This window comes from Ooceraea biroi, chromosome 12 (genome assembly GCF_003672135.1).
Source record: "Ooceraea biroi isolate clonal line C1 chromosome 12, Obir_v5.4, whole genome shotgun sequence".
Taxonomy (NCBI): domain Eukaryota; kingdom Metazoa; phylum Arthropoda; class Insecta; order Hymenoptera; family Formicidae; genus Ooceraea; species Ooceraea biroi.
The window spans coordinates 804,278-832,274 of record NC_039517.1 but is presented as its reverse complement, the minus strand read 5'-3'; the positions used below and the strand labels follow the sequence as shown (position 1 = coordinate 832,274).

Here is a 27,997-nt window from a genome sequence, read left to right as displayed (position 1 = left end):
ACGAAACAACAAACGAGTTGCTCCGTGGCGGAAGAGAGCGATCGGATCGATAAGATTGTCGCGCTGAGGAATTTTATCGCCGGATCCGATCGGCGTCGCGATTACCGCAGGGGGGTTGTTTATCAGGCAACCCGGTTATCCGCGCGACTCGATTAGACTGTACGGTAATGGGTTCCCGTTTTGCGGGAGATTCGGTATTAATACCGAAACGTTTCCAGCGTCCTATGGAAAACGCTCTCACTGCTTCAACGGCAACCCCTATCGTTCGCTGGCGCTCCAGAAGATTGGAAACGCGCAAACAAGCGTACTGCGCTTCCAAATTTTCGACGTGCTCCTTTCCGTTCTCCCGCGGTTTTTAATCAACCGACGATGTTGCCGTTAATTAAAATAACATAAAATTTTTAATTTCTTTATGAAATTTTATTTCTCCCGGAGTTAATTTCTTTATGAAAATTTCTTTCCCCCGAACTGGACCTGTCTGGACTGGAAGCGTAATTGATTCTCGCCGCAATTATGTATACATACATATAAACGCGCGATCCTGCAAACGAGTTCTCGTTCTAATAACGCCTGCGTGTTTTGCGTGGTCCGTAGACAAAATCCCTCCCGCACGGGGAAAATTACACGTTCGCGTGTAATTCCAGGTGTCAGGGGTTCCCTTGGAAGTTTGTATTCCGCTAATTCGGCCAACTGAATTCGTCTGATGAGTTTCAGGACTCTCAGTACGCATATTGGCGTTATCTTAACTAGACCAGGAGGAGGGGGGTTTGAGTTTCGCCCCTCGCGTCGGATCGGACGGCTAAAAAGTAAGCGAAGAAAAATCGCATCGATGTGTTTTCTTCTTCATCAATGCGCTCGAGTTATGGAAACTTCGATATGGTGAAAATTATGATACGCGTGCATAGTGCATGCCGCGCGGAAGGACCAGTTGCACGACATATTAAACGTTAAAATAATTACTTGAATTCCACATTGCTCGCGTATTTCAGGGCGACGGATTCGTCGCGGTCTACGCGCGCGCGCGCCATTATAGAATAATTAAAACTCACCCTGAGTAGTTCTATTTACCCTCGTTAAGGGAGTACTTTCCCCCGCGCATTACCATCTGACACGGTAAACAATTCAGCATGGTGCCGCTTAATGGAAACTCTTCAAATTAATTTCAGATTATCAGTTCTGTTTCCTTAACGCTCACGCAGCAGAACCGCAAAAGGAAAAAGAAACAATAACCGTTTATCCTGTCAGACGGCTTTGTTGAGCGCGACCTTGCAGTCCTCCCACACGTGCAATTGCAATTCCGCATAAAGGAATTTTTAAAACGCGGATTTAAAGCGCTCGCGATCGATGCTCGCATGCTCGCAGCGGCAGGTCCGCATGTGCCGCTCGTATATTTTATATCCCACCTCTCCTCCCTCCGTTCCTTTTATCTAAATAAATTTCCATTTTCGAGTGATAACGCGCGCTCGCCCGCGCAGACGGCATTTGATGGAATCGCGCGCGAGGGATGAATGACGAGTGGCGGGTGGCGATCTCGGGCGATCTACCCGAAGCGGTGGATAAATAACGCCACGCGTGTAACTAAATCAGCCCTGTCACGCAGCTCTCTGAATAAAAGCTCGCGTCGGCGAAAATTAAAGCGTATGAACACGCGTAACGAACCCCCTTAATAATTTGCGCCGGCGTCATTGGCGCGCTTTATCGCTCGCGGGTGGAATCACGCATAAAACGTGTTGGCGCTTTTTAACAAACGTGAGCACGCTTCGCGCCGCTGTGAAAACGCGTGGTGTGCTCTATCCTTGCGTCCCAGGGGATGCACTCATACCATTTATGAATATTTCAGGGTGTGGGTGGATTATGAATTTGTCACTCATTCCCTTCTTTCTTTCTCTCTCTCTCTCTCTTGCTTTCTCTCTTGCGCGCAATAAAGTTTAAATTATTATTACACTACACACATCACACTATTATAACATACGATACAAGAGCACAAAGAGGAATCAGGATAAAGGAGGTATGAAGTTTTAACAGACTGGAACTTTAACAAAAAGCTTTCGGAAAAACAAGCAAGAGAACGGACAGGTAGCGGTTGCACTCTTTTGAACGCCGGAAGAGGAGATTTTTAAGTGAGATTAAGCGAGATTGAATTAAATTAAAAAGAGTATCCTGAGCTCCTCTCCTCTCGCCCGAGGCCCCTTTCCGATCGCATCGGGGTAACAAAAGACGACCTACGAAATTAGATCGACGAACGTGACGAAGGCGTGACCGCTAAGTGTGGGCGACGCGACTGATCGATCGGCGAACGCTCGAAATTTCCGTCCGCGGGATGATAATGGTGCCTGTGCGTTGTTGCAGGTGTTGCCGTGGCCGCCTCGGTGTTCACCATCACAGCAATGAGCATCGACAGGTATCTGGCGATAAGGAATCCCATGGCGTTCCGCCGAGTATTCAATCGCAGAAGCACCGTGCTCGTTATCATCGCGCTCTGGCTGTTCGCCCTGGCTATCTTCGTGCCCGTCCTCAGAGGGGTGAGTAAATCGCGCGACTTTGATATCCGAACTAACTGGCCGCGTCGATTTGGCGGACGCAAAAATGTTTTGTAGGTCATTGACTAAATAATTTAGATGATAGCTCAATGTAGCGATTGGTTTTGGGGAATTTTGTCCTTGGTTTTTTAAAGATTGCTTATTCCGCTATAAAATTAATATGTGAGAAGCTATGTTGTGCAATCAAATATGTAAGTATGTGTTTAATTTGATTCATTCATCTAAACGCGATCCGGATTACTTGCAATTAGTTAATGAGCTAATATATTTATATACTCATTAAAGAAAAGCGCGTTCTGCTTGGTTCTCCTCTGCTTCGAAGAGTCGAGATAAATATTTAAATGGGAATGGGACTCGTGTTCAGTGTTTGTTAATGGCGAAACTCCTGGTGCTTATGAACTGCATTACGACGATCGTGAAATCTCTGATGAAGAACTGAAAATGTTTTTGAATATTTTTCATGTTATTTCGTGTAAGAATCATGTTTAATGTTCGAATATAATTATACGAAACGTGTTTAATATGTAACTGGAGATCTTTGAATATGGTGATGTTGTGTTAGTAGCGTCAAATTTCTCGGTACGCAGCCGCGAAACAGAATTTTGTTACCTACTGATTAAAGATTCGTTTCTATTAATCAGTTCAAGTATAATCAAGTAGAACAATGACCGTAACAAATATTGTAAAACGTATAATAATAGGAAAATATTACAATTACTAAAAAAAAATACGCACTAACAACCGCGCTTATCAAATTCTATTTTCCCATGTGATTTAATTAAGAGAAATGCTTTCGTCTCACATTTGCGGAATTGCAGGATCGCGATAAAACGGGCGGAATTTGCGGGAAATCCCGTGGTATCGACGATGGAGATAGCTCGCGCGTAAGAGGAATCACCGAAGCGCGGGGGTCTATTCCTCCGAAGAATAGGCGGAGGTATATAAATGATACGCGCACAGATACAAACAAATCCGCGCGTACATCAGGATATATTTTTATTCCCTTTATTCCCCCGGGAGTGGCGGAGTCCCGGCTTCACTCTTGCGGCATTATCGCACCATTGGGATGCGTTCGTCCTGTTCAACATGTAAATCCGCGGGGAGGAAGTATCCGTCCATTTCTCATAGCGATACGGTTTCCGTTCGCACATAAATACATGTCAACCTTTATCCGCTTTGTGTTCCGGGCGAATCTACACTCGAAATCTCTCCCTTAATGCGCACGAGTAACCAGTAACGATAAAAACGAAGTCGGAGCGCAAAGCAGACGGACGAAGATGGCACATCAAGCGAGACACGGACGAGCAACGAAAGACATCAGCTGGCGGATCGGTCGTTGAACCAATATAGACCAGTTGAACGCGATCGGAAATCCGAGGCATGGTGAAAAGTGGCGGCGGAGTAGCGAGTATTGCCATCCGGATACGCAAATAGCGGATTAGCGGGTGCACCGTCCCGTGCACGGTGCATGGCAAATATAGCTTATATTAAACCAATTCAAACAAGCGGCGGAAGTGCATGCTCTGCAGAATGGAAGCGCGACGTCGGCAGCGTTTCCAGGATTGCGTGACGAGCGGAGGTCGAAGTTTCCCCCCTCGACCGATCCGTATTAATGTCACCCTTCCGCACAAAGCTGTGCGTCCATTCCTGTACTCGCGTTTCCCGTTTTTCTAGAACAATTGCTCCGCTGAGATATGCCCGGGGCGCATTGTGCACGTGCCCCATTTTGACCGACGATGGTACGCGCGCGAGAGAGCGAAGAGAGCGAACGCAACTCGCTCGCGAGGCAAAGCGGACCGCGCTCCCCCGGCTTCGCGAGCTCCCCGAGATCGATTTCGCCCCTCGAGCGGATGCGACGGTATTTTTGATTGCAGCACGCAGATTCTGATTAGACAAAGGAAGTATATCGGAAAGCGAAGCGACCCGACGCGCTCCCGCGGCGGTCTTCAAAGTCGGTTTGCGAAGAAACTAAAAAGACGAGTGCCTTCTTTGAATCCCCGATTTTAGATACACTTTTATATAAATATCAGAAATTATATTTACAATTATAATGTCTTGTAAGGTACGTATTGGAGATTGGAGATTCTTCTTTGCTTTGTTCTGATTGGTCAAATTCCAATCTCCAATCTCCAATACGTAGTCTGATATGAGCTTAACTATTTCTAAACTTACATCTTTTGATTTGAATTATTTCATTACTTTGCCGTAATTTTAGATCTGTTTTCTAAATTATTTACACGTTGTTTTCAGTTTCGAGATATTTCGTCGCACAATCGCGATGATACATTTGATTTTATAGACGAGTCTCTTCTTTAACTCACAAAATGCACAAAACGCTCTCGCAACAGAAATTGAAGCGGCAGAATAAACAAGTTTTGAGGTTCGCAAGGTGATTCCCTGGAAAAACGGGACGAATATCGCACGTCGAGTGTGATATCACACGATATCACGCGACCGATAACAGTTGGATACGAGTGGATCAATTATTATCGGTTGACATGACCGAAAAGGTGTCAAGAGTGCCGTCTGTTTGAGAAAGCATAAAGGTTCGGTGGGTTATCGCTTTACCGAGAGGGTGCACGATAAATGCCTCTCTCCCTGTCCGGTCTCCCTTCATCCATGTTGTTTTAAAGGTTTCACGCCGAGCGAGGCGCTTAATTGATTGACGTTACACGCCTTTAATGGAATGGCTGATCGAGCGGGTCTGCGAGTGCGTGACGCAACGGCGCTCAACCTAATTATCAGGCACAATTAATATAATCAATTAACCAAGTATTACTCCGTCCAGGTCTTATCAGTCTTCACCATTCTACCTTTGCTATATAAATAGAAAACGCAGAATGCGCCAGCAGAACGCCAGTTGATTTAATCGTACAAAGCAGTATTTGCAATAATGCCGAAAAAGTGGAGTTACTCGGCAGCAAGAATGCCCGCCGCAACCCGATCGAAGACCGGAAGCCGAGAAAGAAAGAACGAAACCTTCTTTGGCGAGCGAGCCTCCGCCCGAGTCCATTAGTCCAAATTAATCACGTGCGCATCACGGAACGGGATTACCGGTCGAGGCCGCATCGATCCGCGATCAATCCGCTGAGCGTTCCGACGCCGCCCTGAACACGGCTATGATCATTATCTAAACAACGTGAAAAACGCATCCGCGACAAGGGGAGAAGACTGTTCGCCCCATGCGCACCCACCCCCATCAGCTGAAGCTTATGAGCGTCGCGTCTGTTTTCTTTTTCCGCAGATGACTCTGCGCAGTTCAGGCATGGAGCTCGACAACATAATTTTCCACGGCTCCTGGGCAACCCGTGGCAACTTCTCGCGCGACAATCTGCGCGCCCCGCGGATGCCGCCAGCCTTCTACGTCTGCATTGAAGACTTTGGGCCGCTGGGGATCAAACCGCACGTCTTCGGGGCCGTGTGCTTCGTCCTGGTTTACGCCGTGCCGGGTAAGTTGAAATCTGCATTAGATGCGATCGGATACGGTGATCAGCGCGATTGCAATGTAAGTTTGCCGTTCATGATGTGAGAAAAAGCCAAGTCGAAATTTTACTTCTACTTTTAATCTGTTCCAACGTTCTTAGGTATTAAGAGGATTACAAAGTTTTTCAGTTCAATTCTATTTGGCTCGTCAAACAGCGATAATTCCTCGCTTGAAAGTTAAAAAGAGAAGTTCTCGGCAAAAGTCAAACGGAACTTACTAATCTTAAGTAGGATCGGTAAATTGAGACGTATATAATGTCGAAAGAAATTCATCTGGCTATCGAAAATATGGAAATAATGAATCTAGACAGTAGATATTGACACGTTCGCTGCCAACATCAGAAAAAGCTTTTATCACAAATCAAATGCTTTTGCATACTTTTCATACTAATCAGATGGACTTTTGTATTTTTATGGGAACGAAATAAAAGACAGTCGCTGTCAGATGTATGATATTGAATTCTTATGATAGATCGATTACTCATACCTAACGCGTGATAGCGAATGTATTAAGATGTAAAGTAGAAGAAAAATTTCCTCTCCGGAAACCGCGTTGAAGAAAAGAACTGACTCTTCGGCAAAAAGGGCGGAACGTGGAAGGGCGGTCGGGAGGGCTTGCCGATCGGCCAAACACGGCCGAATACGTCACGTGGTGATATCGATCGCTTGCAACTACTTGTTTGCAACATTAATTAGCTTGGCACGATTACATCGCGCTCGTGCATATTCGACATAAGTTCATTAATAATTCTCTATAAATTTATGAGTCGCGATAGACTTATTCGTGTTGATGTTCCATACTTTCGTTGATGTTTCGCTACTTTATTCCGACAGTTTCCGCCGCGATACTTACACGATTGTCTCTTTTAACTCTTTTAACATCGTGACGAGACGTATTTCGCGGTAAAAGTCCCTTCGCGTGCCGCCCTTCTGGCGAGGGGTAAGAAAATTCCAGGCCATTCGTCTTCGTTTGTCTCCTCCCTTCATTCTAGTCACACAGAGTCAGCTGTCACTTGTTACGTTGTAGGTCTCATCGTGATACTCGCCTACTCCATGATGAGTCGCACCCTCTGCTCCAGGAAGCCGCCCTTCGACTGCGACAGCGTCGAGGGAAGCGCCAGCTCGCAGCAGGTCGGATCAAATTGTCTCTCGATCGTTGTCAACATGCACGATCTGTCTATTGACTCCAACGATCGCTGCTCCCGCGATTATTGGTGCCGTCGACGGTTCGGCGCAATATTTCCGTGCGACGCTTTTACTCGCTCAAAGAGAAAGAGAGAGAGAAATGACGCACATACATGCACGTTGCGCGGTTTTATCCATTCTGAAACGCTGTGAAACGCCGGGTAAAAACCGGCGCGGTTGCTGTTCATTTGTCGCGGCTCTTTGTGACGCAATGTGTCAATTGCACACGTACGTTTTTGTAATCCCCGATGCGGAATCAGCGTTAAAAACCGCGTCGCGCGACGCGTCCACAAAGCGACGCCGGTGCGCGGACGCGAATCGACGCCCATCGTCGTCGAATTAATTTTGCACGGCCGATTGCGAGAGCTGGCGAAAGACGGCGTCTCTCTTGTAAGTTTAATTGGATCACGTCGCGCCGGAGGGGAGGCTAGATGCTTTATGACGGGATCTGTACCCGTCCCCTCCGCATACTTCGGTCCATCACTGGCTGTCCGATCGCGCGAGCTTATCGCCGTTAATTGCGATTTAATGACGGAAATTCGCCGTTGATATTGCTCCGCTGACGTCATTCGTGCGTCCTACCCCCCCGAGAGAGGATGTTTTAATGCGATCATTCTGCTCTTCTACCCCTCCCCGTTCCTCTGTATCCTCCCTCCGCTAGCTTTTTCATTAAGATTGGTTTCTATTGAAAATTTTGCTGGAATTGCGCGGGCGGCCTGAAAGAAACGCGAGTTCCCGATTAAACCGATTGGATCGGGAAACGGTCCTTTTGCGCTTCGGCGCCGCAGTTTTGCGGGAAGCGCGATCACGCCCGATTGAAGGCGACACGCCTCTGTCCGCTTGCAGTGCGCCGCTAATTCATTCCACGCAGACGCGGCCTGAATGAAACGCGATGCGACAGAGAGCGACAGCAATAAGCTGCAATTTATTCCGCCGCGCTGAATTACGCTAACGAAGAAGAAGAAGAAGGAGGTAAAGGACGAGCCAGGAAGAAGAGGAACCGTGACGAATTAAGCTTTACGCTCGCTCGCAATTCCGACGTGATTCTTTGCGTGGTGCCAGTCGGCGCGACGTGGTGCGGCAAATTAGCTGCATATAAATTACAGAAGGAGAGGGGCTCCCTTTTTTTTCTCTTTCCCTCTTTTTTTCTCTCTCCGCAGACTTTGTGAAATTGTGGCGTACGTGAGCAACGCCGCCGCGCAACTTTCGCACAACGAGACACCGCCGAAGAATAGTTACGCGTGTTCTTTCGGGCACGCTCGCTGCCCGGTCGGTCGATCAAATTTGCCGTCGTGCGCGTATATAAATAACGCCCTAATGACGTAATTTCGATGCGCGAAGCAACCTGTGCTGGGGAAACCCCCGCGGAATTATTCCTCCTCGGATGACGTAACTTCTCTGATATCTCACTCAGAAGTCAGCGTGACTCCGCGATGGCGCGGCGCGTGTCTCTTGAAATTGTCAGTTGAATTAAAAATATCACCCGTCCATCTGAAATCTAACGAGAATCAATTTGAATCGCGCTGGGACGAAAAAAAGTATCTGTGATTATTATGATTGACTTTTAACGTCGATCTTTTTATAATTATTTCAGCTATACATAGATATGTTCTAATTGTAGAAATATAGATTTTAACGAAACCGTCGAATTAATTACACAAATAAAAATAAAAATATATATAATTAAATAAATTACACAAGAATAAAAAGAGAGAAAAAATATATACATATAATATATCAAAAAGGCCTCCTATGCAATTGGCAATATAGCACGTGCACACATAAAGTCATTATTATTATAATATTAACATCATAGAGAGTGGTGTACTTGATAGAAAAATGCTTTTCCTCCCTGGAGCAAGTGTCTTGTTATGCATGCACAGTCCCAAGTGACAAAGATCTCTTTCTCAGTACGCCGGACGATTGATCCGAGTCTCTTTCATCACTCGCACAATTCCCGTCTGCGGCGATCCACGCGGAATTCATTGAAGCCGCGCGCGCTATCAAGCCCAATCTATATTCCGGAGACGTGACATGATCACCTTCTGTTCACAGAGCTTCCGGTTGGTACGCGAGAGGAAGCGGATCGCCTGGATTCTGTTGCTGCTCGCTTTGCTGTTCGCCCTGTGCTGGCTGCCATACAATATGCTGAGGCTGCTAGTCGATCTCGGCGCCGTCGGTGAGTGCGAGCTTGCAAAAATCCGAGTATACCTCGCAGCTGAATTTACTATATTTACGACTGTCGAACGGGAATATTTGCGCGCCGTCGCTCCCTTCGAATCGTTTCAGACGGGGAAATATCCTTGCGGCGTCTTCTTCTTTCTATTGCATCCCCTTACACATTTTATTTGCACATCTGCACTTTACTGCCACTTGAGTCTCACTTTTACCTCCATATGCGTCTCACTCACCTTGTACGTCGACTTTTGGATTAATTACTATTAATTTATGTCCTTTTGACTTTTGGCAAAATGTATTCACGTTATGATTTGTTACTAAATACTTGCAAGAGTTCGTAAGCTCATAAATAGAAGCAAAGTCAGGAATCGGAAGCATTGCTCGAAAACTCGTCCCAGACATTGAAGGAGCTTGCAGGGCAGCTTGGAGTTAATGAATCAACAGTATCCCATTACTTGAGAGCAATGAGAAAGATCAAGAAGAAAGGGAGATTGCTTTAATATCATATGACCTTTTGCAAGCACCTAATATTAATTCGTACTCTTTGAACTACAAAGTATTCTGTGTTTGATTTTTAATTTTAATTTTTAATAACACTTTTAACTACATTTGTTTGCATTTTCACAATTGCGCTTATGAGAGCATCTGTCCCCATTCAATAGGAGAGCGTTCAATAAATAATGCGGTCTCCTTTTCGCCTCTTCTGATCGGAATGCATCGTCCTGATTCTTTCACTGAAACAAGACTCATCGAGTAAACCGAGCATCGACACTTTCCTCCCTCTCGCGTGAGATTACTCTGAAAAGGAGCGTGCAAACACCGTTACATGTCGGCCACATGTGTGCTCGAAATAATGCAGCGTCCGCTCGGTGCTGCTCCTTTTACAAAGATCCGTCACGTTTTTCCGAGACCTGCATTTTTCAAGAGAATATCCCGCTCGCTGGCTCAAGAGTTAAGCTGTACTTGAAGCGTCACTTGCTTCCGCGTGATCCACTATCGATCGACCGCCTTACGGATTTCTGGTTCCACCATTTGTTTCGAGCAAGCACCGATCCGGATTCTTTTCCGCGCGAGCTTAACAAGCGCACGCGTCTTCCGTGATGGATGTTGCGAGTAAATCGATGTTGCGCCGAGGCGTACAAAGGGAACATCGCACGTGGTGAGGCCGCCAGGGCAGATTAAATTTTCCGCAGCCTGGTTACCAGGAACTTTACCGAATTATCGAGTCGGTGCGCGTTGCTTCCACCGCGGAAGATAAAATCCCCGAAATTACTCGGACGGGGAAGCCGCAAAGCTGACGGCGCCGGAAATTTAGCGGCTGTTGTGTAGACACGCGAGTAATGTCGTTACACCGGAATTAGGAAGCAGCAAAATGGTGACGCGATACGTCAGGCTCCGAAGAGAAGAATTGCGTAACGTTCGATCTATCAACTGTCATCGTCTCCATTTTGGATGATGATATTTTTTCAGTTCAAGCAGTAGGCGGTAACATCTGATATTCTTCCACGACTGCCGTCTGTCTTTATAATCGTGTTTATTTATATTTAAATCGATCATTCGTGCGCACAATTCTTGTTGGTACAAATTCAAAAATCATCTTTTTGAACTTCCTTCTTAGTGCTGATTGAACATATAACTGAACTTAAAAATTACAGTTAATGACGGAAGCTCAAGTCTCGCGTTCATTAGGAAGCGCATCGTCCCGGCTTATATTATTTACTAGAGGGATCCTTAGGGATATGACTCGACATTCATAGTCGGTCTATCAAATCGCGAGAGAGATGTTACCATCTCTCTCTGGAGTCGCAGCTTGCTTGCCTGCTAGTCAGGTGATACAGCGTCAGTAATAACGTAAGCCTCGGATGGCATCCAACACTGAGAGCTTGACTGGTAATGTCAGGGTCCCAGGTGCAATCTCCGCAGAATCGTAATTCACCGCTTTTTCCAGCAGTGGATTTTCCTCTTGGAAGAGAACCACCTTGCCGCCGTGGAGGAATCCAGATTTGAAGAACTCTTCATGTATTTTTCAGGCAACCTACTGTCAAGGCATGTATGTTGCGAGTGCGAACGTGTGTCCTCCCCCGAGATACACACTCCTACTTCCATTATGCTAATTGTAATTAAGATAATACTTCTATTATATCTTTCGCCTCCTCCAGCGGACGATAAATTTATAATACTTTATTCGCCACGAGGGAAGAATCTCCGAGGTCTCGCGTGTCTTGCATTTCAATTGCACTCGAGTGTAATTACGCGAACACGAGGTAAAACAATGGGACACGCGTTTTCATGGACCTTGAAGCTAGAGGAAGCGAGTCGGCGAATTTCCATCTCGAGCGCGACGGTTCAAACTTGGTGACACAGTTTGAAATACGGCGCTCAATTTATCGAGTTATTTTACACCCCATTACGAGCGATGCCACCACCGCTGCAGCTTGAAACGCGAGCGCAAGTTTCCGCGTCGTCGTCGTCGTCGTCTTCGTCTTCTTCATCATCGCTGCATCTGCCTGAACCCTTTGTGTAAATGGCTTTATGAAAATCGTTGCCTACGTGTTTCCTCCTTATAACCGTAGCGCTGCAAATGCTCAGTCTATTGTAAACGATGCTCCGACATCTTTCGCCCTCCTCAACCCTCCTCGCCACGGTTCGCGCGCGGCATCCACCCCCGTCTTGTTTTCTCTACAATTCAAATTAAGTTACGCTAATTTACCCGCCCCGCGTACGTACATGCGCGCACCGTAAACGGCGTGATTTCACAGGGAATGACTGCAAATTGCTGATTAAAAGCGTCGACACACACGGCACATTAATTATTCATTCGTTTCATAATTAACTTATGAAAACACACACGAGGAAAGAAAAGGAAAATCCAAGGAAAGCCGGCGACGTGCTGATCGCACATTCGCACGCTCATTACGGTTTCTCTCGGACATCCCGCCGCACGGATTTCCTTGAGTTTTTCTTACGTTCCTTCCGCGCGACAGAGCGGCACACAAGCGATCATTCTCCTCTTCCGATAACACGCATTAATTAGTTTTAATTAATTCTCCACACACACACACGCACACACGCGCACCTGGAATGAGGAGAGACGTGACAAAGAGATCGCTTGGAAATTGTTCGCAGAAGGGAGATCGATAGCGGACGCGCTCTCGTACTGCCTGTTCCTGGGACACGCAAACAGCGCCCTGAACCCCGTGATCTACTGCTTCATGACGCGCAACTTCCGTCGCAGCGTCTCGGGGATCCTCTGTTGCAGCTCGCACGGCCTGGCGCGTCGCAAACCCCGCCGCAAAGTGAGTACCGCGCCCGTACATCCGCTCGTACATACGTTTCGTATCATATAAGTGTTACACATAAGTGTGATGCGCGTGCGACGCTAAAAAAAAAGAGAACAAAAATAGAGAAAAGAAAAGGGGATGAAGAGCGTCTGCCGCGGCAACGCGAAACCACCCTCTTTTGGCGGCGCGCGGCGTCGAGCCGAATCCGTCAGCAGCGCGACCCTCCTCCTCCTCGGGGGTAAATGTTGGAGGGAGGAAACACGCCGGGCAATAATCCGATCCCGTGGGAGAGCGTGTGCCAAGTATACCGCTCGCGTACAGCACGCGTAGATGTACACATGTATGTACGGCGCTCTCGTTCGTGATATTGCTTGATCAGCTTAATGCAAGCGAGGTGATTCGGGCCCAGCCCATAGTCGAAGGAATAACGATCGTGGACAGACAGGAAATCAGCGTAGCCCCGACGAACCTCCCTCCCGAGAGCGCTCCGTGCCCCGAGCGGGCGCGTGTAAGATGAAAATGCGGGGCTCGCGCGAGGGGGGAAGGTATTCCGCGAAAGGATACATTTTTGCGACTGTTTACAGCCATCCACGAGAATGGAAATTCTGATTTCACGTGGATAATACGCGACGTCGTCGCGTATCACGTATTACGTCTCGGATTTCGTAGTGCATTCGCGCGCCCGCACGGATCCCGCAGCGAAGAAGATCGTATCGGGTATTTTTATATCTACACATTTGCAGCGAATCGTGATATTTGCATGCCGCGAGAGAGGGATATGTGTGGCTTCGGCGAGAAATCTGAGAGATACGTCGCTCCGGCGTTAGCGAAGTGCCATTTTCGCCGATTGTAAGCGCCATTCGTTACCCTTAAAATATATTTTTAAGCGAGTCTTAACGTCCTGAACGATTTACTAATTTGCACTGCTTTGCTTTTTTCTTACGTTGTCCATATATCGCTTGTACATCGCGATACGTATGTAAATTCGAAGGAAATTTAAAAATTAATCTCTGTTATTCTATTTTTACTTTTTTCTATATTTGTATTACATTATCCTATTATATTTTTTATACTGTATAATTATATTTATTATATCTTTTTTTTTATTTTACTACAGACTTTGGTCGACCATTGGACTCCAAGGAGAAAGGAGCGAGAACTCTTTCTTCTCTCGCCACGTGGAGATTTACGTGCGACTACGTGTATTCCAATACTCCCGAGCGAGTGTCCGCATCGCGCCTGAGCGAATCTCCATACATCCTCCGATTAGACCGCATCTCTGCTCGCTTCTCCTCCCCTCATCGAGCTGTGCAGTAGTACTTTAATTTTCGCGGTTCTGCGGTGGGAACTCGACAAGTTTGCGTCCTCCTGCTTTCTCTCTCTTTGTCTCTCTCCCCCTCAGTTTTCTCGGTTCATCAAATTAATTATCAACTCTGGAAGGTATCCAAGAAAGGCAATCAGCGTGGGAAACGTCAGAAGCGCGATGAAGCACCTGACTACTCCCTACTGAGATTGCCAGTGTAATTTAATATCAAATCGATGAAAGATAAATAACAAACTGCAAATTGCAGTGGAGTTTAATATATCATTTTCTTGTCATAACAGGATCGCCTCGATCAGTCAAGTCGGAAACCCAAACAAAGCTGCGAGCTTCCGAGATTCCGAGCGCGAATCACAATTAACAAGAAACGATGAAATGTTAATTAAAGTACCCGCCGGCGCGATAACCGTTTAACGTAATACCGTACCGAACTTGCGCCAACTGCCTCGTTCGAGCTCCTTATTCCGAAAGTGCGCGCTCCTGCGAAGCTCGCTTGAGTGCACTCACGGGGTATACGCTGCGTATAGTAACACGCAGTTGTTGCGGTTGCGGTACATTAATCTCGTGATTGTTTACGACATGAATCCGCTTTCGGCCCGCCAACGGATATTACTGACCGCCGGATAAAACGGGCGGAAAGTCCCGCTCCAACTAACGCCTAATTGATATGCCGACGTGATCTTTACCATGGATTATGGATGAAACCTTTATTAGCATGGACGGATCCTTCGTGCGCGCGCATATTGTTCGGCGAACACTTTGCGACCGAAAGTTCTTACGTCACGCCATTATTATGTCCTCTCGCCCGGTAGTTATATTATTTGGTTGGCCGTGAGACCAGGTTGGAGCGGAAAATTTTTGGGTAATATATGCCGTCATTTTCTATTTTTTAAAGATCCGGGAAAGCTTCTGCTTTATCGCTTCCCGCGGCGACGGTAAATCAATTCCTCGTGCCGGGCCTTGGAAAATTCCGACTGTTGTCCGCGAAAATACGTTTTCGCATTTTCTCCCTCGATTTTCCCGATGAAGCTCCAATGGCAGGGACACTCGCGGCAATCAAAAATTCAATAACAGCGCGCTGCTTGAACCGAGAATATCTTCACTTTCGTCCATTTTCGTGACGTACCGAGCGCAACTTCACAGGAGTGGAGAATTGGTTTACCGCCTACGTAATTCATGCCTCGATCGATGCCTTGATCTTTTTGTACGCGCCACGCGTGCGTTCAACTTTCAAAGCCGAATTGAAAAACTCGTGATTTCGCGTGACTTTTTAAGCTTCACCCCTCATGTCCAGGGACTTCCGTTCTTTATATTATCCGTCGAATTTTTCGACGCGGACACGTAGACATAAAAAGTTCCACGGGATGAGCGTGAAATTTATGGATGTCGCATCGCGCGATACCCAAGTGGAAATTCAGAAGAGAGGTAGAACTTATCGAGGGCACGGCGAACCTGGACATGATCGATGTTTCCCAGGGAAGGGTGTCGCGTTTCGATCTGCACGTTAAGTCTATTAATAAAAATCTATAGATTCGAGATAATGAGGGGAAAGTGCGAGCCGATGCAAGCGGTAAGAATTGCGCGTTAAATTTAATTCTTAATCGTGGACACGCGCTCAAGGATACGTTATAATATCCTATGTGCAAAACTTGTAATACGAGCGGAACAATAATGTTGCTAAGCAACGTGACTTAGTTGGTAATCGTCACGTATGCTGAACATTGTATCACGGCTCTTCATTGAATTAAGCGTAATCAGGTACGCGTTAGGTAATTATATGAACTTCTCGCGTAATCACTCCCACAACAAAATTCAACAGTTGCTGATTAAAATTCGATGGAGTCGATATTGTGATTAAATCATTGGCTCGGCTGGTTTTAACTGTTCGTTCTCCGATATTCTCGGCCGGATTTCAACCGGGTTTCAGCTTCGATATAATACCGTGTCGGCGAGTATCGAGCATTAATCGAGTGTTACAACCCGTAGCGGCTGCTTGAAAGTGTCTCGCAGTGAATGAACAATAAACACATCTGGATATTATATGGACAAGATTTATAATATTTAACATGGATTTCGAGCGATCGAAATAAGCGGCTCGTCATTTTGTAAAGCTTGTTACTTCGAGGTCGTTAATTTGGTCGACGAAGATTGCTGGCACTCGTCGTTCACGCATTACAGAACACCCTGTATACACCACGCATTCTGATCCCGATGGATTCGAGGAAAGATGGGAGAATAAGCGATCGTTGAAAGTAATGTTGCAAACTCTGTAATTAGCGAACGGAAATCATAAATAATATTTTGCAAATCCGCTTGTAAATTGTTTACGTCGTTATTTTGCCGATGTGTTTTATTTTATTATGTTTTATCGTATTTTATTTTATTCCATCGCTCGTGAACGCGGTGATCGTCGCAATCCGATTATCAACGATTATCGTAATATAAATTTGCAAAAAACAATGAATAAATTACGTTATTTTTGCCGCGTACGAGATTGCGGAAATTCCGCAGAGAACCGCAATCGACGAGCCACGACGGACGGATTCTCAAACGACGGCTCAATTTTAACTTTGTCGCTCGCAAAAGAAAAAGCGCGATAGAAATAGAGAGAAAGGGAGGGAGCGAGAGAGAGAGTAAGACCTCAATTAGAATTTCCGCGAAGTATCTTCTCTCTCCGCGTTAAACGGATCGCCAAGGCGACTGTCAAAGGGCTCCATTCTCGTTGTAAAATTCCCCTCTGACCAGCTCCGCTATTTTCTCGAAGCAAATTCGCCGCTGCAGCTGGATTGAATTTACCTTTTCTCGCGCGCGCGCGCGCACGGGAACTATGTGGCGCAAGCCGGAAGAAAATCCCCGACCGGAATTTCAAGTATTTATATTGCAGTAACGTGTATCGCCAAGTTAATTAATCCGTTTCCGTCGTCGTCGTCTTCGACGTCGTTGTTGTTGGCGCAAAGAAAACTCACTCTCGCTCGCATGCTATTTTACATATCGAGAAAGGGAGAGAGAAGGGAGAGATGAATTACGAGCCTAATATAAAATTAAACAAACACATTTCCTCTTTCTCATGTTCAGCTTCATCACTCGTTGCGAACATCGCGTGAGGGCGCGCGCGGATACGGATCGCTCACTGCCAACCTTGAACCTATTTTCAAAGGGCTCGCCCGGCTGTCCGCTGCAATTTATGAACGCAAACGCATATTTCTTCGCCAAGTAAACGAATACATTTTTAAAAGCACATCGCCGTCTGTTTGCACGGCGCGCGGCGGCGACAATATTTAAATTACTCCTTGAAAGGGTTCTGGAACTCTTGGATCTCTCCGCGTGTTCTTCTTTGCGTGTTGCATATTGCGCGGAATATCGTTCGGGCATGTATATTATACATGTCGCGATAACAGTTTGCCGTATCGCGAAACGCGCGTTCAAATAAATATAAAAAAAAACGAAGAGAGAATAAGAGAAAAGAAGGAACGGCAAAATGGGCAAAATACTTGTTTTCCTCTTTCCGTTTTGCGTAAAAGGAAAATGTCGATCACGGTGCATTATGCGCACAATTGGAACGGCGATATTGTTATGTCAGTCATACGCGAATTCGCGAGTTTTATATACCGCGCGTACACTTTATTTATTTACTTCACACATGTGCGTTATCCCGTCGAAATTATTTATTTTACACCGTGCGCGACGCGCGTACTACAATTGCAGATTCAAATTTCACACCCCGAAACTCGGCCAGCCTCGCGCGAGATATCGAGCATGCACTGTCGACGCGTGATGTTTATCAAGTCCGAGTTTTTTGCAAACTTACAAATAATACGCATACGTCGTCTCCGTGCAACTTTTGCGAAATTACGAGGCAGGCTTGTTGCCGCGATTTTCTAATTCTACGTCGAGAACAGTCGCTCGCTCGCGAAAAAAAGTGCAGTAGCCGCGTATAACGCGTTATATTGTTATATTCGTTATATTGTGAGGAGACATAATGAATCCTTATCATGCGCAATTAAGATAAGAGATTTTCAAGCTTACATATAAAAATAAAAATTAGATTTTTATAAATATAAAGATTTTTATGTCTCTATGTGCGTAGATACATACTAATATAAAAATACATAATAAGTATAATAAAGTAAACCATACGGTTTGTTCACACAGCGGGGAACGTGTCTCGCACGTTACATGGGGATTTGCTCTAGAAGAACCATTTCCTGATTTATCGCGCAGCATTACCCACGTAGAAATTGCCGAGGTTGTTTAACTGGCCCAACATTGGCCTAGTATTGGTAGCCCAGAGTACGGCAGCGGCGTTACACTCCAGTGTCGGATCTGTACTGGCACAATACTGGCGGTCAGCACTGCAAAGAGTTGGCAGACAGTCTTGTCCCAGTACTTATTAAAAACCGGGCCATGTGACGGGCCATTATAAAATACAGACATGGACCAGTACTGGTTGCGAGACAGGCCATGCTTCGACAACCGACACAGACCCAGCATTCGACTACATACATTGCCGATAATATATAACTAGCAACACAGGGCGCGCGCTACGCGCGCTATAAATAAAACAAGAAATAAAATAAAATAAAATAAAAATAATATAATAAATATAATTGTCAATATAACCGCACTGACAGCCACTATGACATTCTGACATTCACAACGCGAAGTTCAAGTCACACGAAATTCGTCGCGGAAAAGAGGCTTCAATATTCGATAAAAAAGAACTTCACGAAGTTAACACGGCTTTTTTAGAATAGGATTATAACAATATATTGATTCACCAGCGACCGATAGATGGCCAGATCAGGCGTGACGTTCTCGCTAGAAACATTTACGTTATCACGTACAAATAATCATCCGGAAAACCGATTTAACATCTTTTTCTTTTAAACGCGATATTAATTCACGCAACATTTACAAAATGATTTTACTAATGTTGTTTGCATTAGTCTTTGTTTATAATATTTAAGTCACAAATACAAATAGTACAAAATACATATTATATATATAAAAAATACATTTATACAGTAATACATTAATTGGTCCACTTCTATGCCCAATGCTGGTGCAGTTATTTACCGAATACTGGTCCATATATTATTGCCAGTGTCGGATCAGTACTGGCAATTAAGTACGGCATGGCGTTACACTCCTGTGTCGAATCTGTACTGGCCGCCAGTATTGTGCCAGTACAGATCCGACACTGGAGTGTAACGCCGCTGCCGTACTCTGGGCTACCAATACTAGGCCAATGTTGGGCCAGTTAAACAACCTCGGCAATTTCTACGTGGGGAGATGTGACGCGCGATCCCCATGCAGTCCCTCAACTCCAGCAAAGTAGGAAATGTGCTATACGGATCCTGGTTAAAAGTTGGGACCACAACGCGCGGAGTTCCCGTCCGCAAAAAGCGTATAACGAGAAACCCGGGAAAACGCAGAGAGTGTAATGCAGAGACGGTTCCTACCATCTCGGCAGGAAGAGCGGTGCTCGGTGGAACTTCCGGCGACGCGAAGCGAAGCGGAACGAAAGCAAACCTTCCTCGCGACGGTAGGAGCGGGCGTTTTACTTCCGCGCGAATCCATACGGCGATAAAACTGCGGAGGAGCACTTCTCTCGTCTTTCATGAGAGAGAGAGAGGAGAGAGCTTCTCGCGAACTTCCGGTACGCGAGATTCGTTTTTGCATCTCAGATTACGTGTTCTTACATTAACTATACTTGCGCAGTAACTATACGCTCGCGAGGACGAGGAAAACTCCGCGAACAAAAATCCCGCCGCGCCATCCGTCCACGCAAAATCCATACACGGTCCTGATTTTTGCGGAAATTACGGAAACGTGCTTGATTATTCGGTGCATAAACACACGACGTATCGGCGCTTATTATTCTCGCGGGCGATATGAATGCTGCGCAATTACGCGCAGCTACGCGACATTAACTCACCGAGCCCGATCCGGAGTAATTAAAAATGCGCGTGGCCGCGCATTTTTCCGCGATCGCGATTACTAATTACGGGGAGGCGACTATGATTGTGCGTCCGAGCGCGATCGGCGATGTCGTCGAAGGGAACGCGGAAATGAACTATTGGCGTGTTACAAAGCAACCGACAATTTCTCGTTAAAGTCGCCATGGCGTGCTCAATTAAAGCGCACTTTGTTACCGCTCGCCGTGATATGTTAATTTTAAAGCATAATTTATATTTATGCCGCGCGCGTTGACCTACGTTCGCTCTTTTTACTCGCGCGATCCGTGAGTAAAATAAATGTGGTGATGCTGACGTTTAATTGCAATTTAAGTGAAAATGTTCAGAAATTTGATCTTTTCGTTTACGCGAGGTTTCAGTCCGCGACTCCACGTGGAGAACGCCTCGCGCTCGCGAAGAATCGCGCATCTGGATGTACATATGTCCACGAGTATGTGCACTGTTGGACATCACTAATGCATCCGATTGTCGCGAACGGTTGGCGCTAAAGAGAGAAGTGCGCGAACACGCGCGCGCCAAACGCGGGTGAGTTCAGACGGGGCGCGCGTATCCGATTATATGAACGGATTATTGTGAAACAGAGAAGAGAGAGAGAAAGAGAGAGGGAACTGTCCCGTCATGGAATTTATATGACTGCCGGTGCGATCGCTGCAATTTATGAGGTGACGGGGGGGACGAGAGAGCGAGAGTATCGCATGATTCTATCAAACTACGCGCCAATATGAATTCCCCGCGTGAAATTATGGCGCGCGCGTGACGACTGTATCGCGGCGACTCACCACGCCAAATATAATATAAATTCGCCGGATAATGGAACGATGGAAGAAATTCGCCCGCGAGGGTATGTTCCTCGCGTGACCTCCGAATCAGAATCATCGAACGTCCTTTGATTATTGTTTTATTATCATGCTTTCTCTGATTTTACGACCCTTTGATTGTTGCAGGCTTTACGTTGTACCGCGTTATAGCCGTGCTAGTTAATTGTGATGTCTTTTTCCCTCTCTCTAATTTCTTTCTCTCTCGCTCTCCAAGAGAGAGGGAGAGAAAGTAATCAAAGCTGCGGCGACAGCATTATGGACACTTAACGCGATTCAGCGATTTATTATACGGATAATGGAACGCTGGGTTTGATCAGCCGCGCTCGATTCTGCTATCCGACTGACATAAAGCACCCTCTCACGGAATCTCAAATGGACGCGCGATTCGCGAAGACATTATCGCCCTCGGCGGCAATACATATGCACGACGCGGGCCGAGAGCATCATTATTACGTTATTACAGCGCCGCTGGTACAACCCCACCGCGTAAATGGATTGAGCTAACGAAATTATAAACTCCGCTACGTACGTACGCACGGTTCGTATGATATGCGCGGCGCAATTCACCACGTCGTCGCATGTAGTTCGCCAACTCGATATCTCAATTTATTCAGCCGAGCGGGCACGGTATTGCGGCTCGCGAGCGGCGCAATTGCGCTGCGCTTTTCCGATTCAATTCGGGAGCCGTCGGGACTATCTCCGACGATTACCGCTCCCACGGGGGGGGGGGGGGTCCGATTTGATCTCTGGGAAAAGGAAGCAGCTTGGTCGAATGGGAATGCGCAGCTCGATCGTTCTCATTTAAGCGAATATTACCGTTGTCCGTTCAGTGTGCGATGCGACGGTAATTGCACGGACGCAACAATAAATTGCGCCGATGCGTGGTTGCTCGACTAATTGCGACCGCTGCTAATCGCGACCATAATTCGATTCAGCAGTCTGTCCGATCGATTTAATATCCACTCCCTCGCGCGCTTGAGAGAAAGGGAGACACGGAGAAGAGCAGGGAAAGTTCCCTCTCTCGGTCCGAGCTTCACTGCATTTCGACCGCTTTCCTTCCCCGAGGGCGCAAAGCGTCGTTTTGGACAACCCGGCTCTGTCGATTTCCAATTCGCTCTCTCGATTTCATTGCTCTCCGTCAATTGCCAGCGCGGCCGAGAGCGAACTTGAAAGTGAAACCGAGACGACGAGCGGGTGAAACTTGGCCACGCTCGTCCGGCACTCGAGCCGATCGCCCTTGTTGACGTGACGCGAAAACACCCGGCTGTTGCAGAGCGCGATAATCGATGATGCTTGCGGTGGTGGATGCGACCTGCCGGGGATCGGCGGGGGCGCGCGCCGCGGCCTGTTGCGCCAGCGACGAATGCTGGCCGGATGCGGGATCCCGATGGGGGGTGGTCAGCACGCGGTGCTGGCGCTGCGTCGCACCGCGACGTCCAGCAGCGGCTACGACAGCTTCTACAGCCGGCACAGTCCGCATCGGCGTTGCTACATGTTGAGGAGCATCCGGAACGCACCGCGGCCGCCAAACGACGCCCCGGCCAGCGACGAGAACCGCGAGGGTAGGAACCAGCAACAGCAGGAGTCCAATAACGACGGACTGGAGTCCAGCCAGCCGCGGCCCAGCACTCTGTGCACCACGGACGGCCGACGTTGAGTTGCCACCATGACCTCGACGGAATTCAGAGCTAGGTTCCGGCGCGCGAGGAGAAGTCTTTGGGGACACTCTTGGAGCGCGATTTTCATTGAATCATCAATTGCTCTGTCTTTTGGTATTGTTGCGAGTACGTAGCAGGAGACGGTGGGTCCGCAAGGATGTTTCTTTGCGGAGATATTGCTGCCTCACGCCGCGAGACTCGTCGGTTTGCGCCGTTCGTGTCATGAAGCGAGCATGAGTTGTGCAATTAAATGTAAACGATAATGACAAATCAATGATAGGGGTCCTAATTTTAATTAACGATGTTGTTGGCACGCGGCGAATTCTCTTTTACTTGTCCCATTTGTTGTGCGTATAATTTATTTTCTGGAACTGTTAACTCAATTTTATAAAAATTTTGATTTCTCCATTTCATTTCGTTTTTCATCATTTTAAAGTTAATGTAACATTATCACGGAAATACACATAATCCAACATGCCAAAAAATGTGCCTTTTTGCGATATATCTTGCGGCACGCCACGTGACACGTGGCACGCTGCTTCCAGCATTTGCTAGTTTGGCAGGCGGAACATTTTTCGCATTTGCCATCACTAGTGTAAACGAACGGCTAAGGTTCTTAAATAAACTAAACGAATGATTCCGATCATAGCGAGTGTTAACTCACCGGACAACATTGATACACGTAATCGCACGATTTTCGTTCGCAAAGTCTGCCTCGATTATAAAACCGATCATTTCGGAGGATCTGAATTTTCTTTGAAGAGCCAAGGGTCGTTAATAAGATTCATTGTGTTTATTCTGTTTCTTTTTTATTCAAGTTTAGTGAATGACGCTTTACAAAAACTGGATATCGATGATATATAATATGGATGAATAATAAATGATTGTAAATAGGAAGTAAGGTACAAAATTTGACGACTTATATGTTAAATAAAATAAGGATGTAATGTATCGAATGATGAAAGGAAAAAGATAATCTACTGAGGAAAATGCATTATTGTTAAGAAGAACCGGATATGCGTGTCAATAATTTGTGGACTGGGGAACTATTCTTGATACGGATGTACGTTAGATTGCGTACAAAAAATGGCCAGCTAGTTTCAGTGTATGTAATGTTTCGATTGTATCTACACCGAGTTCACGACAAAGTTACGGGTGCGCGTTACGGATGAATCATCGAGCTTTGGTAAACTGAAGAACTTAATTTTCTTATGCAATTGCGGCTGCCGTATCAGCGCCATTTCAGAAGAAAACATTATTGTCGTCGCGATACCACGGTCAGATTTATATTACACGATCGAGGAACTTTGGGGACTCCGAGTTGCATTCTGTGACGTCAAATTTACCCCCTTTTACGTAACCGTGAAAAGAAGAAATGACAAAGAGATAATAAACAAAGTTTCTCGCCGTCACCAAGTCCGAAGTTCCTCGATTTAGGACCCACCAGACCCAGTTTCGTGGGACAGGGCACTTAAATCGACGTGCTCTCGAGCGTGCGATTCAATTCGCGAGAGTGGCTGCGCTTTTACAGCCGATCGTTCATCTGCCAAGGAAATTTCGGCCGTATGCCGAGTCTTGTTATGGCTCGCCGCAAACAATGGACCGCGAGGGCGAGCGGGCGAACGTCACATCGCAGCGTGTGCACCGGACGGGAAACCCATCGTCGGAATCGTTCAATTTCCGCAAGTGGCTGCGATGCGTCCGCGGGGGAACTCTCTCAGCCGCTATAAGATTCGACGGGACCAACCGAAGCGGAGGCTGATCAGTTCCTCGATTAACGGACTTGTTTGCCAACGCCGCGAAGTAGAGATCAGTGAAATTCCGTTTGGCGGCGGGCACCGTGTTCTGGCCCCGAGCCAGAACTGAAACCGAACTTCCTCGTCAGTCAACGCGGACTTTACGTTGCGGGCTTGTTAACTACGCTGCCGCGGTGGCGGAAATTATTACGTGGCGGTTTCACTCAGAGACGTGCTCTTCCTCGATGACTCGTCTCGCTTGAACCGTCATAGACGTTCTTATGAAGCCTACCTGTACCGATGCTCATGTTACACTTGTTATTGATTAATGGATGATACGTGTAATATTTTAACGACGTCTTTGATAAAATCATTGGAGCTCACTGTAACATACGCGCATATATCTCATCGTCGGCAAAATAACGGACTGCAGTGAATCGTAAATGTTTCTCGAGAGGAACTCAGAGGCGAAAGTGAAAAGCGGAGTTCCGCCTCGGGCGAGACGCGAATCTTCTTTCTTAGCCGAATTTCTTCCGGAACCGTTGCAGATTTCTTAACAGAAGAACATACTATTCGATATTTATATATTTAAGGCGAGTGCGTTTTTTCATCCGAACAATTCACGAGAGTACGCGAATTATTTACCTCTTACTTCGGTGACAGCTGTTGCAAAGAATTCGAAAAGAATTCGCGGAGGGGCGAAAGAATCGTTGATAAATGGCGAAGTGGGGCTGTTATAATTAATCGCGGCGCTCCGGGGAGAACTCGCGAGGGTGAGGAGAGAAAATGTAGAAGTACGGGAAGAACATAATAAGACGAGCCGAAGATCGCGGCGATTGTCTGGCGGTCGTTATCGTTAATGGTGAGTCTGGCCACTCCGGCGAGTCTCCCACGTGAATCAATCTTCGACGGGGTTATTAAAGAAACCCATCCCTTCCTCCGGCGGAACGCGCGTCACACACGCGCCCTGTAAATATCTGATGCTCGTTGATGCGAGAGAAGCTCTCGTTTTTCGCGATTGATCATGCGAATGGAAGGCAGGAGGATTTTTGATCAAGGATCGGAATTATCGACGAGTCGCCGGGTTCGTGCGCGAGCCTTTTGCCAAGACGCAGGATCGATATCGCGACGGGGCAGGGTGCCAAAAGAGCGAAAAACCCAAGTTCGCGCGATTCACACAGACGCTACTAATTATACTACGTGTATTTTCAATAAACACAAATAATACGTGTATTTTCAATAAAAAAAAAGATCAAACCCAAAGAATTCAATTCATTCGATAAATCGTGCCAGAAAATATCCTACACCGTGCTCCATCCCCCTGCTCCTCAAAAACAGGACGGGAATGAAGAGACTTTTGAAAGATTATCCATTAATCCATCCTCCTTTGTCACGTATTGTGCTCTCCCAACGAAGTACATTTATCATTCTACGGAGTAACGAATGCTGAAATGTTTAAAGAGCGAAGCTTAAGGGCGGAAGACGAGGGAAGACGCGTACCTTCTCACGGTTTCTTCCCCCTGAGGACGGAGGAATTGTAGATGTGGCCCGGCGGGAACTTTGCCACTCCGATTCTCTCCTATCATCTCCATTAGCAGTCATCCGTCGCAAGGTTCCGGCTTTTAAGTGACTCGTGACTCGCTCGAGTAATCCGGTAACGATTTTCGTGAAGTCTCTACCCTCTCCGGGCGATGGAGTCCCGGGCTGTTATTATCGCCCTGCGATAAACAATAAAGAGTCCCGCGGAAAAATCGATCGCTCGTGAACGTGCGACGGGTAATAATAAGCGGCGTCGCGGAAGGGAACGCGACTGAAATCGCGCGATTTTTCACGCGGCTGCCGTAAGTCCAGGATATTTTGAAGACCCGACAGGACGTGATCCGTCCCGGAAAAGGGGCGAAATACGGGGACGCGTAGCCTTCGCCACATGAATATTTAGCCCGGGATTCCGCCCACGCCTCGCTCGATGGCATGCAAGAGCACCCTCTCTCTTGCTCCCTGTGCCTCTCGCTCTCACATTTCAGTGTTTTCGACCCCGAGCGGGTCGAAGGTGGATCCACGGTATCGCCAGCACGACACGAGCGACGGAAATTCCGCTAGGAGGGACAAAGCTGGAGAAACTCGTCGAGCAAGACAACAGCTTGTTTGGATCACGTCTGTAAAGCGCCAGGATCCGATGCTCTCGCCGTAAGTAGACGCTTTATGTGTATGAAGCCCGTAGCGAATGAATTTTTCGACGACATGCGTCGCCTTTGCGTCGCGACTTCGTAAATCGATCCCCTCATCTCGAGCATAGCGCGCGAAAGGGAGACAAAGAAAGGGAAGGAGAGAGAGAACGAGGAGACACAAGGGAGTGGAGTACTTCCACCTGTTAGCCCGAGCGTCGAAACGATCCGACGAATCGCCCGCAGAGATTCATAAAACGCTTCTGGGAGTCTCCAAAGAGTACCAATCAAGAGCTATTTCTATGCAAAGTACCGTTTTCATGTGTGCACATTCTCGCGTTTATTCCCGGCGATGTCCACGTGATACATCGGCCCAGATTTTTAGGGCAAACCTCCCCCACGCCCAGTATAATTGCGGAACGCGAAATGGAAAGGTCGCTCAGAAATACGCGTGACGAGAATATCGAGGAATGCCCGAAATGCCAAGACCGTAACGATAAAAATTTACCCTCCGAGCTACGCTTGCACCCGCACGAGGGAACGCCTGGTTCCGCTCGGCAGACAAAGGATCCTATCAGAGGCGAGTCCTCGTGCGGGCTACGAAGAGCACTTTACGTTAGTGAAACGAAGAATTACGAATGCATAACTTGGCCGCGGAGATTCCCTCAATTTCCTCCCCAGCTCGCCCGTTCTCTTTGCGGAAATAGTCTTTCCTCATCACGCCCTCGGTACTGTCGCGCTGTCGCGCGAAAACGGAGATCTCTCGGGACAATTAACGAAGAAGGACGGAGTACTCGCGCGCTGATAGGATTACGTGTGTCCACGGCTTTTGACCGCCGGCTTTTTACCGTTGACGATGACACGCGGCCGCTTTGAGAGCATGGACAGCACGTGACACGCTCTACAGCTCGCGCGTCCGTGTTTATAGTAAAGAAGAAAGGAAAAGAATAGCAGGAAAGAGACTAAAAGGTGCGATGCACTCGCTTTTCCCACAGGAAGAGGCAAGCGTTCCTCCGTCCTCACCCTCCCTCTCACATCCTTGCACCCCTCTCGACCCCTTGGCAGCTCATCGGGGAAGCTTGGAGCGGCTCACATTACCGCGTCCCAGGGAAAAGGTTCTGGAAAGGGTTCTAATTCGTTTGATGGCCGCCGAGAACTGAGGAGGGTGTACCTTAGTATTGATGGCACGCGCACCCCCCAATATCGCCGCGATCCCTAATAATGTTCTCGCGGTTCATGCGATATTCGTCTGACAAGTGGGCGCGGAATTAACGGCAATATTCATAAGATCGTATTCCGGTCGCGCAAGTGAAACGTGCGAGTACAATGAATCGAATCCGGAATTGAAGTGTGGGCGAATTGAATCGAGACGTACGTCGGGATTCCGTTTGCGTTTGTCCCGCTGCGGACCGTGTAACTATGTTGCAGATTCTAGATAAAAATAACAAATGAAATCGTTCCGCCTGTTGGCTCCTGTTTCTATATAAAGATTATGAGATTATTTATATCATCGCAAATTCCAACTGGTTCAAAAGTCAAAGTGTGGAAACGATAGTTAAATAGATACTGTCCATTGCATGGATTCCCTTTAATTCGATTAGTCAAATTAATGACATTGCGATAATTTAATTTTGTAAAAGTTAATTTCGCAAAT

At 47.0% G+C, this 27,997-nt stretch overlaps 1 protein-coding gene across 1 annotated transcript in view; it reads left to right on the top strand.

The window, feature by feature from the left end:
• The window catches only part of LOC105278831 (neuropeptide SIFamide receptor), a 47,909-nt gene extending 22,468 nt beyond the window's left edge, over positions 1-25,441 (top strand). The window contains exons 8-13 of the mRNA XM_026974456.1: positions 2,350-2,522; positions 5,785-5,989; positions 7,051-7,154; positions 9,264-9,387; positions 12,513-12,682; positions 22,058-25,441. Of these exons, the coding sequence (XP_026830257.1) occupies positions 2,350-2,522; positions 5,785-5,989; positions 7,051-7,154; positions 9,264-9,387; positions 12,513-12,682; positions 22,058-22,441 (1,160 nt within the window). The 3' untranslated portion in view covers positions 22,442-25,441. The remainder of the gene's footprint in view (positions 1-2,349; positions 2,523-5,784; positions 5,990-7,050; positions 7,155-9,263; positions 9,388-12,512; positions 12,683-22,057) is intronic.
• The last annotated feature ends 2,556 nt before the right edge of the window (positions 25,442-27,997 follow it).